The sequence below is a fragment of the Aplidium turbinatum genome, chromosome 1 (genome assembly GCF_918807975.1).
Source record: "Aplidium turbinatum chromosome 1, kaAplTurb1.1, whole genome shotgun sequence".
Lineage (NCBI taxonomy): Eukaryota > Metazoa > Chordata > Ascidiacea > Aplousobranchia > Polyclinidae > Aplidium > Aplidium turbinatum.
In genome coordinates, this window is record NC_137472.1 from 6260631 (window position 1) to 6277285 (window position 16655).

Consider the following 16655-nt stretch of genomic DNA (forward strand, 5'->3'; position numbering starts at 1 on the left):
CCTGACTCAGGATTTGTTACTACGACTACTTGAGCACGCCATGGCGAGTTACTCGGCTGAACGATTCCTTCAGCAAGCCAATTGTTAACTTCTGAATCGATAAATTTTAAGTCATTGTGACTGTACCTCCGAGATTTAGTCGCTACGGGTTTGCAATTATCTTTCACACTTGAAAATAATGATGGACACTCTACTTGGGCGGCGGCTACGGCACATGTCCCAGACATATTATGTGAAATGATGAGGTCATTTTCAGGACCAACCAATTCGAAAACTAAACGCTTATGCTTGCTTTGAAAATCTAAACCAAGAATTATATCAGAGCATAAGTTCTTTAGAATATAAAGTTCGACGTTGTTATACGTGCGATCAAGAATGTTTAGGTTTACTACACATTTACCGAGAACTCAACTTTTGGCTGACATTTGAGCCATCGTCACTTCGAGCCTTGCCGGAAAAACTTTGAGGTTTAAGTCTTTAACTGATCGTTCGTTGATAAAACTCTTAGAACTTCCGGTGTCAATTAGAGCGGACAGTTCATGACCAGCAATGTTTATAAAAATTGTTGACTGTTTCAAGTCATTGTTCACAGTTTTTGCTGAACAGACATTACCTTGAGAGGGCGTACAGGTACTGGTCGCTGGACATTGAATATCAATCGATGCTGCCGCCGTGTTATTTGCTTGATGGCCAGAGCTGTTCCCGTTCTTTCGACAGACTATTGCCCAATGTCCTTTCTTGTTGCACTTAAAACAAACTGATGAACGCGCTACACAGTTCTTGCGGTTATGAGAACGCTTACTCCCACAGAAGTAACATTGATGTTGAGTATAAGTGGCTGATAGATTGTCGGATTTTTCGTTGTTGTCACTAACGTTTATGTCACTCTTAGAGGCTGACGCTAACACGTCCTTTTCAGAGAAATCAGCTTTGTGGCTGTTGTAAACTTCAAAATCTTTGGCTTCTTTTTCTGCTTCAGTTAACGATAACGCTTGGTTGAAAGCCGACTCAAAATCCAAAGTTTTATTCTCCAAAAGACGCTGTCTGATATTCCGCGAAAATATGCCATTGATAAATGCGTCTCTCAGCATAATATTCTTATGTTCTGCTGCAGACACAGCTTTAAAATTGCAGTTCTTTGCTAAATTTTCTAAATGGTGCCGAAACTTATGTAAGGTTTGATCTGAGTGCTGCTTTGCAGATGCCAGCACATGTCGCGCATATATTTCGTTTGGTTTCTTGATATAAATTTGTTCCAAAAGCTGCATGGCTCCTTCATAAGTCTCGCACTCATCAATGTATTCAAAAACTTGGGGCGAAATCATGCTGATCAATGCTTTTAATTTAAGTCTTAAACGGTTGGCTTCGCCTGCTTCGTTTTCGGCAGGTCCCTGTTGTAAGTGCTTCTGAATATAGTTCTCAAAGACTTGTCGCCAGTGTCTAAATTCTCTGGCCGCTTGTACATTGCCAGGCTCAATGTCTAATCGCTGAGGTTTTAACAACCTCTCCATCCTTTGCGATTTCTAGTTGAAAATTTGAAGTTGGTTAAATTGTCATGAAACTAAAGTTGACTTTATTGATAAAGTTTTAACCAACTTAAAATGCGGCCACCCCAACTCAAAACATACTAAAAATGAAGGCAGGTAGCTCACAACAACAAGCAACACAAAATAGAGAACAGCCAGAAGGACAAAACACGCCAACGAAGTAATCATTAGAACAAGGAGCAGTACAGAAACAAAGTACGTAGAAATAACGTAAAACAATATATTATAACACATTTCTTGTGCAAATAAGAGGCTGTACTTAGTTTGATAGGTAAAAGATATTAATTTATAGTTTTTCTTAATTCATGCAATTTTGTAGCTTTTCTTATAGCAATATTTGCCCTAATAATTGCAAGATTTTGCCCGAATTCGCGACGTTTTGAAACAACAGGGGGGCGGCTTCTCTCCTGCCTCCCTGGCTCGTACGGCTATGGTTTGCTGGGTCGTTCACAAAAAACAAAAAAGTTTTATTAGTCAAAACAACTAAAGTAGGTAGCCTAAACTTGTTATTATTTCATTTAGAATCTACGCTTATAATCTTTTCGTGCAGCTTTTTCGTTTATCACTTGATGTTTTCGTCCTAACTTGGCCTATGCTTGGGGTCACTCCAAGTTTCTAGCCACTTCATGTTTGTGTTTGGTTCGGCCTCGTTTGCTCTTATAGAACTAATGTATTGACAGAATCAAACAGCATCGGTATTTGTTGCAATTATTACTTTCTGTCGAAATAGGAACAATCAAACCACAAGTTTGCAGCACACACGCTTTCATTTTGAATTTGACTACAGCGCAGGTGGAACCACCCAATACCATAGTTTATGGTTAGGCTGAACTACTGCAATTTCATTAAATTGTTAGCCTACTAACTGTTGCTTATATTGTTAGTAAATCTTTGACGTGTTAAAACTCTAAGTAACTACAAAAAATTTATAGTAATGTAGCGTCTGCATGGTTGAGTGGTGAGAACGTTTGCGCGACGTTCGCAAAGAACTTCTGTTCGACACCGCTCCAGTGTTTGCGGCTGTGTCTCGGCAAAGACATTTAATGGCATGCTAAAATAAGTGTAACAGCTGACTCGACGACTAGGCTATATATCTCTTTGCTGCTTCCTGTTATGTTGCATTTGTGATCGCAGTGAAGGCTACATACTCTATAATATGTTGTCGCAATGGGGACAAAAAAAAAACATGATTAGGCTAGCCTATTATTGGACCCCCATGTCAACGTTACTAGGTAGCCTATATGAAACTGGGTAGGCTAAAAAAACAAACTATTGAAATCCTTTTGTGGTCAGAATAACAATTAAAACGTAGTTTTAATTTCAAAGCTAAAGTAATCACCAAACTTCTACGGAAATCCAGTTTTTATTTGATGAGTTTGAGCAAATGCAAAGTTTATAGGCCCATACGCCTTCATCAATAGGTTAAGCTGGTAAGCTTTTAAGCCCAAAAAAGCGGCCAAAACAAGTTATATGATAACAATAAATGTTTGCCGGCAGCCGATTGTTGCAAGAATAGACAGCGATAGACAGTGGTGTTTCGTGGTGTGTAGTTCCTGCGAGCTTTACATGCGTCATATCTACGTTCTAATATGAACAGAAAAAAAACGGAGGCCCCATAATTGCATCGGGCCTCAACAGAGAAAATTAACCTACGGCCTTGATTGAATGGCAGTCCAGCTCAATAAAACCACGGAAAATGCTTCCTCTACAGCAGTGATAGCCTACCTCAAATATAATTTTATAACCATTATCTATAATTATTGTTATTGCAAGTTTGTTTAATTTGGCTAAAATAAACGAGTTTGCTGAATGTTTTTTTAAAGTTATGTTCGTTTAACAAGGCTTATTAGCCTACTCCAGTTGATTCATATTCAGTGCAATTAGGCCATGAGTGATATATTATTTTCACAAATAGAAGCAAAATAAGGTTACAAACGGAAACCTACTTATCTTAAGCTACTTATTGTAGCAAATAAGACAATAATTCTCACTTATTATTATGAAGACCCAGTAATGCAGAAAGGAATTATAAATCTATCAGAATAGTAGACCAACAGAATTTTGCTTTCACACCAACACAGTAACACACTACCACCAGTTCTTTCAAGCATCATAGCTTATGCGCAGTTACTGGAGCCCATTAATAAGCGGCTTATTACTGTATCACTTGACCTGTTTTTCTTGTAAAAGTAACTTGAATAAACTACAACAGTCAGTTCCTTGCTTTTTTAACGTTAATGGATGCCACGTTTTCAGGAAGATTCTAATAACTGTTAAACACGTATTCACAAGCAATTTTGTCCTTGTTAATGAATCAACCAGCGTAATGTTTTCCACGACACGCTTCATTGCACAGAGCTGCGGGAAAGGTTTATTTACCTGCATTGCGGAAAGCCAACCTGTGGAAAATGTGGTAGCCTACTGGTAATTGGAAAATTATCGGGCGCAAGGAATGTGCCTCGCAACAAGAATAGGCTAACTGTCAAGACACTATAAACAAAACGGCAATTTTAGTTTGTTGTAGCTTAGTTTGAAACGCAATACAGTACTACTGCTCATACTCTCACATCTGCTCATATCGGCTCAAATAAATGTTCTACACGCGATCTAGAGTGATGTTATTCCTCTAATAGTATAGGTGTCCATTTCGAAACCTTCCATTGTTAACTGTGCAAACTTGTTACCATCGTTCTAATGTTTAACCCTATCTTAATACGAGCTGTTTTCGTACGCGGAAAGCACGTCACGGGCTATCTTTGCCCCGTTCTAATTAATCGCTAATAACGGGAGCTACGAAAATCACAGAGCCAAAATATTCTATAAGATAATAGCCATGTGTAGGATTGTGCGTACAGAAATTAATTTTTTTCCAACAAATTTATTGAAATAAAGTGTTTGAGATAACAAAAAACGTCAGAAAGTCGGTTTTTATTCTGATTTCCCGAAAATAGCTTTAAAATTGACCATTCGAACGCATTGTTGTTGCTGTCATTGATGAGTCGTCTAACTGCCGAAACCGTGCAGGGTTCGTCCTTGGCGCTTCAGCGCGTAAACGACATCGAGGGCGGTGACGGTATGAATACAGTTCTCGTCATAAAAGATAGTTAACGTGAGAACAGGCAACGGAATTGTGGACGCGTATTGGTTTAGTGCAGTACTGGTTCCCAACCTTTTTGTTGTCACGGACCTCTTTAGACAAATTATTAATTCTGCGGACCCCTACCTAAATTTTGCTTGAAACTCAATTAACATAGGCCTACTATTGACTATTGTAATATGACTCCTGCGGCAAATATTAGGTTAAACAGTCGCTCAAATAAGAAAATGAATGAAATGTTCAAGAAATGTCAGCAGTATTTGATTATTATTAAGGTGACCCAAAGTGCCAGGCCGAAACTTTTTCAACGTAAGCAAATTTAATGAGAGAAATGAAAGTAAAAAGATCGCTTTTCGCTTTTTTTCCAAAATTCATCAAGGTAATCACGGACCCCCAAGGGGTCCGCAGACCCCAGGTTGGGAACCACTAGTTTAGTGGATAGTGTGAGATATACTTTAAGCTGAATTACAGTGAAATTCGCTGAAGCTTACATGGATTTGTGCCATTGTCCCATGGACCATTTTTTTAAGAAAAAAATTCCATTGGCCATTGGCAATTGATGTCCATTATGTGAACCAATAAAATTCTCTTTGGACCACTAAAAATTCTAGGTGGATCACCAGTGGAGCAAATTGTTATATTGCAAATTGTGCAGTAGCTTACATGACCTTATAAGGGCATCTGCCCTCTCCCTTCCGCCTCCGGCGCCCCTCTCGGTTCCACTGTAGATGTGCTATTGTTAATGTGAAAATTGTTTGTACCGGTATTTATTTATTTTGTTTTTTTATAATTGACAATTTGAAGTTTGTTTTGTTTGTTGGTACATGTACTGCCGCTTCTTATGTTTTTGCTTGCTTGTGGACACACCAAGAAGAAAGCGTTTTCAAAAGGTCCATATTTTTGGATTTGGGAAGCCCTCCTTGAAAATGTCTGGCTACGGGCCTGGGCCACAGTCCGTAGTTACTTTTAATAATGTCTTTTTAGACATTATTTGAAAAAAATGAAAAAGAGTCAAAAGTCATGTCAATTTCATTTTGTGTGGTGCTACATGTACTTGAGAGGTAACTGTTATTTATATTATTCACTTTTTGATTTATTCATATCAGTTTGTATCCTCTGTGGATCCTTCTCTTGTATTATGGTCTAAACCTATACATGTTTGCCAGTACACCCCTTCATTTTTTTTGAATTATGATAAGTTAGGCTATATAAGTTGTCTGCTTTTCCATTATAAATTAACACATCCAGATAACACATAGAGAAAGTAGTAGACAAAATTAAAACATCACGGAGGCGAGAATTGCTCAGCTTTGATCTCGAGCTGTTCTTGTTTAAGATCACAACCGAGAACGTCTGCTCCCACAAATATGTTAAGCTAAACAAACTCAACGTTTGGTTTTTAAAACGTTTGCATTTTTTTTAAAAACTTGCTAGTAAAAAAAAAAACAGAAGGAAAAGATGTTGCTATCGCCTTCGGCACTCGACGACGCAGTGAAGCTCAACTAGCTGCATGTGAGCTGGAGCCTCATCAGGGTTCACACAGAAAGAAGTGAGCATAGCAATAAGTTCGTTTCAATTGGGGAAAATCCCGAAAGCGGTCGTTGGATTCGCTAGCAGGATGAATGCTCGACTATCACTCATTCCCATACTCATCAGGACAAGTCACAGGACAACAAATTTATTTTAATATATTTTATCATAATTTTAGAGTGTTTTTGTATGTTTTTTGGTTCGTTGATTTCAAAAATGGCGGTAAAATGTTTGTAATGTCAATGTTTCTGTCACTAATTATAATTTTATGAAAACATGATTTCAAGTTAATAGGTCCTACAAATAGCTCTTACATACCGTAAAAATTGCGTACTTCATCTAAAAAAAAACACAATAAAAAAAACAGTATGGACAGGACACCCAATCAAAAATGAATTCTGGAAAGAGCTTTTCGTTTGTATGTTGTGTCAGCCTCACATCCCAAACTCAAATGTAATTTCCCATCATGACTGTCTTCATCCCACCTCCTTTGGAAACTTTTTTCCAAATTAAATGCCTTGATGAAACCGTTCAACATGCTTCTCGCATCTCCAAAGCACATTTGTAATATGTACTGCACGCATTTGTAACCCTGCAACAATGTAATATCCTTATTGATAGATTCTCCTAGAAATTGGCGTACTTTGCCTTGTTGATGTGTTGTTGTTAGCAATAACATCTTAGACGATCATTGTAACATATTAAACAACATTGTTTTGCAGTGGTGGCAAGCAATAGCGGTCAGCGGTGAGGAAATGTGTGACGAAATCAGAAAAGTTGAGAAAAAGAAAAAAATGAGTGAAGCTAATCACGAGAAAATGAGATTAAAAACTATGACGCCGACAGAAAGGATTGCAAAAATACTTTGCCCTGTTTATATTTTTCAATTCTCGCCTCACTTTTAGCATAAAATTATTTTTTTACTCTGATATATTATATATTGGTTCAACTATTCCTAGATTCAAGGCGTGTGGAGGTTGCTGATTGCCAATTTAACTATTTTGTTACCATGCGTGACGCGAATCGAAAAGATTGCCCAAAAGTGCACTGTGAATAACATCGCCATAGACCACTGAAAAAAGAAATTGTGGCATGAATACTTACAGCTTATGTAAATGCAATTAGAACCCATCTTATCTATAATGCAGCCACAATGGTGGAACGAAGGAAAGTAACAGCCTCTTATTTTGTGCAAATGTATTTTCATAATTTCGTTAGAGCTGATCTTTCCTTACTGCAAAAAATCAAGGCGTGGCTACCTGAAAATTAGGGTGGCTCGTTTTTAAACTTTTTTTTTTAATTCTCTCGGGGTAGTGGGGAAATGGTGCCAATGAGTGAGAAAACGCTCATGACAAAATTTGAGATTTGTAAAAAATTGTCTTCAGCCTCCTCATGGGGCCAAAAATCGAAAAATGGGGTCAAAAACGCATTTTTTTTCAAAAATATTTTTAGTTTGGGTAGATACAATATTGTTTAGATATATCTAATTAACCTAAGAAAAAAAATTGGAGTCATTTGAACTATTTCTTCAGCTTCCTCACAGCTTCAGAAAATTTTTATTTTGCTGAAAATTTTGCATTTTTGTTTGTGGTTACAGAGTTCAGTTCAGTTCAGTTGTTTTTATTTCTGACCATCATATCAAAACAATACACGTCAACATAGCAAAGGTCGAGAAAAAGGTAGAAGCGACAAAACGCGAACGTTAAAAACGTGCTTGTGACCGAAGTAAGTTATTGAGTTGAAAAAAAAAATTTGGCACGGTCGCAACACCTTCAGAAAAATTTAAGATATAAGAAAATAAAAAAAAATAACTTCGTCAGTGACGTAAATTCAAATAAAAGACGTCACTTTTTCCTACTAAATTAATCCAATTTCATTAAAAAATGACGCAACAGCTCAGGGAAGGTCTATAAAGAGAAATACAATGACGTTTTATAGCTGGCAAAATGTCTAACGCAATTATGTATCATGTAACCACCCACAAAAATGCGAAATTTTCAGCAAAATGGAAATTTTCAGAAGCTGTGAGGAAGCTGAAGGAATAGTTCAAATGACTCCAATTTTTTTTCTTAGGCTAATTAGATATATCTAAACAATATTGTATCTACCCAAACTAAATATATTTTTGAAAAAAAATGCGTTTTTGACCCCATTTTTCGATTTTTGGGCCCATGAGGAGGCTGAAGACAATTTTTTACGAATCTCAAATTTTGTCATGAGCGTTTTCTCACTCATTGGCACCATTTCCCCACTACCCCGAGAGAATTTAAAAAAAAGTTCAAAAACGAGCCACCCTACTGGAGATGTCATTTTCAATAGGTTTTGTAGTTTTTTTCAGTAGTTTTTGGAGATTTCATTTTCAGTAGGTTTTTGTCACATTCAGTAGGTTTTTGCAATCGTTGCTGTCTGACTGAAATTTTCAAAATATCAGACTTTTTAATTTTATTTTCTAACCCACAACAATATGAAAGCTTTTTGTTGCTTTGAGGAAACAGTAAAAATTGAGAAAAGTAAGTAAGTGATAAACAGTCTGACCAAAATTGTCTGGGTCAAACTGTCTTCGTTTTTCAACCCTTGTGATGTTGAAACTTAGTGTCACCGGGAAAATAAGCAAAAACATAGATTATTAAAATTTTCATTCAGACAGTTGCCAAAGTAGGAAAAATATGGAAAAGCTTTGCAGAATGTAACAAATCAGGCCGTATAAGAGAGCTGCAAAATATTCATTCGCCAAATCTGCAAAATAAATTTGTTTTGTTTTTTGCTGTAACTTTTGCTGCATGTGCATATAATTATCCAAACCGATGTAGAAGATTCTTCAAACGTAAACATCTACCTGCATTTTACTAGTTGGGGAAAGTTGTCCTCTATTTAGGCGATGAAAATAGGGTAGGTCTACACTAGCCCAAATCTCCAAGAAATGTGGCCAGTTGTAAACACCCACAATTTTGACCAATCACGTGTTAACCCCATCTGGCATTCGTCCCAAAGATGTTCGAAAATCACGAAACGGGAATTTTTAAGCCTGCCCTAATTAATTAATAATTAATCACGTGTAACAAATTTCCACGTTGCAAGTTGGTAGCTTTTCACCATCATTTAGCGAGTGGTGAATAGTAGATAATTAAAGCTGGTTTATGGAATCGAATCGCGCTTTAAAGGAAATTACAATCTCAATTAATGCACAATATTTTGACTAATTTTTAAATTTCAGTAAAAACGTTTTTCGCAAATATCTTCCAAACCATTGACACTAGACAATAACTGGCACCAAATTCGGCATCAGCGACCTCAAAAACATATAAAAAACACTGAATAAGATAGATAAACAAAAAATGTTGTCTTGTGTTATCGTTGATTTTGCAATGATGACGTAATAATGATTCTAAGTAATGTGTACATTGACCTTAAACTACATCTACCACAATCGATTACAGTCAAATCAGGATTGGCTCATCTATTACGTAATAGAAAGCATGCGATGCAACCAAAGTTTACCTCATAAGTTTCGGCATGCCACTTTGGGTCACCTTAATATTCAAATACTACTGACATTTCTTGAACAATTCATTCATTTTCTTATTTGAGCAACTGTCCTGATATTTGCTGCAGGAGTCATAGCGGCAATGCAATATGACACAGTGCAGTAGTTGAGTAGCATAAGTATTACAATAGTCAATAGTATGTTAATTGAGTTTCAGGCAAAATTCCGGTGGGGGTCCGCAGAATTAATAATTTGTCTAAAGGGGTCCGTGACAACAAAAAGGTTGGGAACCACTGTTTTAGAGCATCCATTAATTTTGTAAATTTCTTGAATGTCAAATCTACAGTGTAGAAACTTATTAGTTATATTTTACTTCATTTGATATAAGTTATAGACTCTTTTGGTTTTCAGGCTATTCAATTTTACATGTTACGTTTCTTTATTAGTAATGACTAGGGCAAGTTTTAACTAACTAACTCGCAGCATCAGGCTTAAAAAGATCGTTAGAATCTACACATGGAAGTAAGCAACGATCATGCTGCTAAAAGCGAAACTCAATCAATTGCTTATTAGTTATATTTTACTTCATTTGATAAAAGTTATAGACTCTTTTGGTTTTCATGTTATTTAATTTTACATGTTACGTTTCTTCATTAGTAATGACATAGTAATAGATTATATAATTTGTTTCATTGTTTCCACGGTGGCGCAACATGCAATTGTTACGTCATAATATCTAAACTTTAAACTTTTGAAGAATTTTTTGTTATTGATTGATTGCTTGATTGCTTGATTGCTTGAATGTTTATCCTCGGACTGGGAAAGCTTCTTGCAGAGCTTAATCCTGGCAGTTTTGCATACTTGTAGAGGCTTCGGATCACTGACGCAGGCCCGGTCACCGAGATTGACAGAGTGAAGCTTCCGATTGTTGAAGTCTTGTTGCCGGGGAACTATTCCATCCATTAGATGCCGCTGAATGGAGAGCAGTCCTTAACGTGCGTTGCTCAAGCGCACACCCCGAGAGTCGAACCAGCGCCGCTTGATCTTGAAGTTATTTTGCTCTTGACAATATCAAACTGAAGATGCTATGAAAGCGAAATCGATATTTGATTACAAAAATGAGGCTGGTACACTGTTTGTTGTGTTGAGCAACGGGACGAGACTAATGATAAGAGACAGTCAGCTGCTTCAAGTGGACTGTTTGTTGGGTGGTTCACAAAAAACAGAAAAGTTTTATCAGTCAAAACAACTAAAGTAGGTAGCCTAAACTTGTTATTACTTCATTTAGAACAGCGTTTCTCAAAGTGGGCAAAATCGCCCCCCTGGGGGCGATTTTGAGCGCCAGGGGGGCGAAAAAATCAAAAGGGGCGATCGGGGGGCGAAAACACTCGAAGGGGGCGAATTTATCAAACCACCAATTACAGTCCAACGCGCAAACCATTTACTGCAAATAGATGGTTCCACCTTGACCGACAATGTAGGCATAGCTGCTGCTTGGATATGTGCGTTTTGTTCATAATATGAGAACAAGAAGAAGCTCAGTCTTCCTACAGATAGGCCTATTCGGACATCAAGCATCTTTAATGCAGTGAAAAACTTCTACGAAGAGAAGGGGATTCCACTGAAAAATATTCAACAATGCGCAACTGATGGTGCTCCGGCAATGGTTGGAAACTGGGTGGTACAACCATTTTCTACCGAACCTACAGACATAGGCTACTGTAGAAGTGGAACTTCAAGAGCAGTTCATTGATATGCAAAGAGATGATGAGTCAAGAGTGAAATTCAGAAATGATCGATAAGCTACGATTTGTTTTGGTGCCAGGTTGCTGGCAAATATGAGCTTCTCTGGAAAGAAGCTAGAATGTGGATTTTGTCGTTTCCTACTTCATATATGATTGAAAAGGGATTTTCTGTGGCATTGATGCTTTCGAAGCAAAGAAATTGCTTGCTAGGTCATAAACGGGTTGATCTTCGACTCTATCTTACAAAGATGTCGCCAAACGTTTCAAAACTTTGTAAAAGCCGCCAAGCTCATCCACCCCATTGAACATTATCATGTATTCATGTTACTGTCAATTTCGTTGATTAAATTCCCAAAACTATATTTGTCTGTCACTCTATTATCAATGTTTATTTTACTTCACAGAATTAGGGGGGCGAAATTTTATTTCAATAACGAAAAGGGGGCGATGGAGTAAAAAAGTTTGAGAAACACTGATTTAGAATCTACACTTATAATCTTTCCGTGCAGCATTTTCGTTTATTACTTGATGTTTTTGTCCTAACTTGACCTATGCTTGAGGTCACTCCAAGTTTCTAGCCACTTCATGTTTGTGCTTGGCTCGGCTTCGTTTGCTCTTATAGAACTAATGTATTGACAGAATCAAACAGCATCGGTATTTGTTGCAATTATTACTTTCTGTGGAAATAGGAACAATCAAACCACAAGTTTGCAACACACACGCTTTCATTTTGAATTTGACTACAGCGCAGGTGGAACCACCCAATACCATATTTTTTGGTTAGGCTGAACAACTGCAATTTTATTAAATTATTAACCTACTAACTGTTGTTTAAACTTTTAGCAAACTTTTGACATTATAAAACTCTAATTAACTACAAATAACGTATAGTAATGTAGCGTCTGCATGGTTAAGTGGTGAGAACGTTTGCGCGACGTTCGCAAAGGACTTCTGTTCGACACCGCTCCAGAGTTTGTGGCTGTTTCTCGGCAAAGACAATTAATTAGGGCCACCATATGTCCTCTTTTAGGAGGATTTGTCCTCTTTTTTCATACAAAATAAATTGTCCTCCGAGGACACTTGAAAATGCTCAAATGTCCTCTTTTTTGCATTGCTATCATTTTCAACAAGGTTTTATTTTTATGTGACCTTGGCGAAAGCTAAATAAGGCTAAGCAACGATACCAAAAAAGCAAAGTATGTTTTCTGTGAGCTGTGGCAGAAATAGGCTATCCTTGTTTAAGAAAAGTGTTTATTGACTTTGAGGTTGACAATACATTGCTGACTGAGGATATGGCATATGGTGGATACATTTAATGTTTCTGTGTCAAACGAAGGCAGTGTTAGTACTCGATGACCATGTCAGATGTATTTCTATTGTTCGACTCTTTTGTTGCCTATTTGGATGAATAGACCACTAATTTCATTTTCTGAGTTTACATCCTTTGATTGGATGCTTATTGCTTATGCTGTCTTACACCAAAGAATAGGATAACGCTTTTCAGCGGTGTGTGGAAGTATTTGTCAGAGAAAAATGTCGGCATTGATGATGTTAAACTGTTCGATCTATAGGCTACCAAAGCTAGTGCAAAGACGTCTTAAACCTGATAGCTAGCTTGCATTAGCTTTGTTTAAATCAGGGGTGGGAAACCTGCGGTCCGCGTGACTGTTCCATGTGGCACGCGTCAAAATATGGCCTCTACAACAGCAAAATGTGGCAAAATATGGCCTCTACGTCAAAATATGGCCTCTACAACAGCAAAATGTGGCAAAATATGGCCTCTACGTCAAAATATGGCCTCTACAACAGCCAAATGTATGTGTCAATCTTATGGAGACATTTAATGCAAGATTTTTGAACATAAATAGTAAAGAATTGGGGTTAGATATTTGTCCTCTCCTTTCAATGTGGTTGCAACTGATGTGTCTAGTAACTTCCAATATGAAATAGTAGAGCTCCAGAGTGACGGTGCATTGAAAGCGATGTACCAAACCATTCCACTGCTCAATTTTTATCAACGCTACGTAAATGCTGATGATTTTCCAGTCATGCAGAAACATGCTTTGAAATATGTGTCTCTGTTTGGAAGCACCTACCGTTGCGAGCAGTTTTTTTCCAAATTGAATCTAACAAAAAGTCGGTTTCGCTCCAGACTGACTGATAAAAACGTGGAGTTGCAGTTAAGAGTTGCAACATTTTCCGTGTCAGCAGACATCACACGACTCACCAAAAATAAAAACTTTCAGCCATCCCACTAGCTGCGAAAATGAAATAAATCATTGTATACTTCGCTGCATTTTTTCTCTGTAAATAAAATTTCGAAATTTTTAGTGGCCCACCTGTGTTACTTCTCATTTTATGTGGCCCGCAATACTAAAAAGGTTCCCCACCCCTGGTTTAAATGATGGCACATTAGAAAATGGACAGAATAGTTCAAATATTGCAGAATTAGAGATTTTTTTAAATGAATTGTTAAAAATCGAGCAATTCTTCATCTGCAATAAGCTATGGCTCAAAATGCAAATGTAAAACGCATGTTTTTTGTGGTGAAAATCAAATGAACAGCAAAATGTTCATTGACTGAGCCTGACAAATAAACATGTTACGTTTTTTATTTGTCACTTCTGCTACATAGGCCTATAATCATCTAAGAAGATGTAAAAATTGTTTAAACGTAAAAATCTACTGGCATTTTACTTGCTTACCAAACATGTCCTCTTTTTGGGTGATGAAAATATGGTGGGCCTACAATTAATGGCATGCTAGAATAAGTGTAACAGCTGACTCGACGACTAGGCTATATTTGTCTTCGCTGCTTCCTGTTGTGTTGCATTTGTGATCGCAGTGAAAGCTACCTTTTCTATAGTTTATAGGACCCCCATGTCAACGTTACTGGGTAGGCTAAACAAACAAATTATTAAAATCCTTTTGTGGTCAAAAAAAAAATTTGAACGTAATTTTAATTTCAAAGCTAAAGTAATCACTAAACTTATACGCAAATCCGGTTTTTATTTGATGAGTTTTGGTAAATGCAAAGTGTATGCCCATACGTCTTCATCAATAGGTTAAACCGTTGGGCTATTAACCCTATCTTAATACGAGCTGTTTTCGTGCGCGGAAAGCAAGTCACGGGCTATCTTAACCCCGTGCTAATTAATCGCCAATAACGGGAGCTATGAAAATCACAGAGCCAAAATCTCTTATAAGATAATAGCCATGTCTTTGAAGGCCTCTAGTTTAAACTGAGGGAGGAGATCTGCCTGACTACCTATTAAAATATTGAGACTGTTGACCGATCCTTTGATACTTAGACAGTGAAGATAATAACCATGTGTATTGTGCGTATAGAAGTTAAGCTTTTACCCAACAAATTTATTGAAATAAAGTGTTTGTGTTGAATAGACGTCAGAAAGTCGGTTTTTATTTTAATTTCCCAAAACTAGCTTCAAAATTGAAATTTTTGAATTATAACATAAAGTAATGCTAAACTAAACAACAAATTACTTTTGCTCATAAATATAAGGCATTTTTGGGAGATTTTACATTCCAAAGTAATTGCACTAACATTTATATTGCACTCACATTAAATTATATTTACCTAACATTCCACGAAAATGTCTAGTCACCTGAGACGAAATACTTATTGTGAAGGGCAGAAAGGTAGAAAAATGACGTTAAGGCAGATTTAACTTGCACTTTACACAGTTTACTATTAATGAACACTGCGCAAAGGGGAAAATAAATCACAATCAAGTTATTTGTATTATGAAACTTCACACCTATAAAAGCAAACAACAATAAAACACAGCTTTCTGAAATCAGTGAAACTCAATAAAATTGTTTGCTGCATATAATTTGTACAGTCTGAAACAACTAGGCTACTGCAATTACTGTGCAATGTAGCCTACTAAGCAAGTGAAATTAGGAATTCTGTCAGACATCACATTTTACTGCACCTGCAAAATATCTAAAAACACTCTTTCTTTCTACATTTAGCATCCACAAAATCTCTGATTAATTCATTAAATTCCACCATTTTAGAGACACTGCTTTCAATATTCAGTAGGCACAGAGAACTTAGCCTTTCATGACTCATTGTGCTTCTCAGGTGATTTTTTATCAGTGCCAATTTGCTGAAAGATCTTTCACCAGAACAGCTTGTTACCATCATACTCAAGTAAATTCTAAGGGCAATGTTAACACCTGGAAATGTATCACATAAACCTTCATCATGCAACAAAACTGCTTGCTGCAAAGGGGCAAGGCATGACCTGAGCTTGGCAAAAGCTGCAAATTGAACAGCTTCTTCAACAAAGACACCGGTAAGGTCTCCCGGATAAAAGCTTATTAGTTTCTTTGCCTCACTTCTTATCTCTGGAACACTCAGATTGCATAAGTTAACTAGTACGTTGAACCTATCATGCACCATTTGGTACGCTGCTTTGCGCTGTTTTAAAGCAACAGAGAGCTGATCTAAAATAACATTGAAAACTTCACATCTGAATTTTTCTCTTGGTGTAAAAACAACCTCTTCTGAGGTTGTTGATGAGTCTTCATCGAACCGCTTGTTCCTTGTTTTCTGTCTGTTTCTGCCTGATCTATACACCATACTGGTACATAAGTTTCCAGCAACCTTTTCCAACTCATCAAACCTATCTCGGATGGATTGTACAAATTTTTCAAGAAAGTCAATCAAATCCACCACTACTTTCAGGTCAACATTAACACCTTGGTGTGCTTTATTGGTGCTGTTGAAACGTACAAGGATTATGTTCCACAAATTAGCTAGCAGAGCAGTTTCCAGACAGTCCATTTTGTCCCTCAATGAACAAGCTTCATGTCTTGCTTCTGGCTTTTGGCTTTTGAGTTCTTGTTTTTAAGCCTTGCCTGCATACCTGCATAGCAGCCAGACATATTGCTAGCATTATCATAAGATTGTCCTCGACAATCATCAAAACTGATTTCTTCTCTTTCGAGAAACTCTAGAAGAGATGAAGACAGAACTTCAGCTTTGTGAGAGCCAGTCTGCAAAAAGGTTAAAAATCTTTCTACTGGTTTACCTGAAACCACGTAACGTACAATGACGGTTAACTGGTCAACATGTGCTAAATCTGGTGTTGAATCCACTGAAACTGAAAATACTTTCCAGCTTTGAGTTCTGCCACAATGTATTTTCTAACCTTTTTGCTATCAACAAAATAAATTCTTCAAAAATGGTTCTGCTAATTTGCATTCATCAAATGCTGGCATTT

The 16655-nt window shown here is 37.1% G+C and overlaps 2 protein-coding genes across 2 annotated transcripts; both read right to left on the minus strand.

Annotated features, from left to right (window-relative positions):
- Window positions 1–407: 407 nt before the first annotated feature.
- LOC145769862 (uncharacterized) lies at window positions 408–1511 on the minus strand. The gene has a single exon (XM_082581439.1). The coding sequence runs from the start codon at window positions 1509–1511 to the stop codon at window positions 408–410; it is 1104 nt and encodes a 367-aa protein (XP_082437565.1).
- Window positions 1512–15370: 13859 nt separating this feature from the next.
- LOC145769954 (uncharacterized) lies at window positions 15371–16216 on the minus strand. The gene has a single exon (XM_082581550.1). The coding sequence runs from the start codon at window positions 16214–16216 to the stop codon at window positions 15371–15373; it is 846 nt and encodes a 281-aa protein (XP_082437676.1).
- Window positions 16217–16655: the final 439 nt, after the last annotated feature.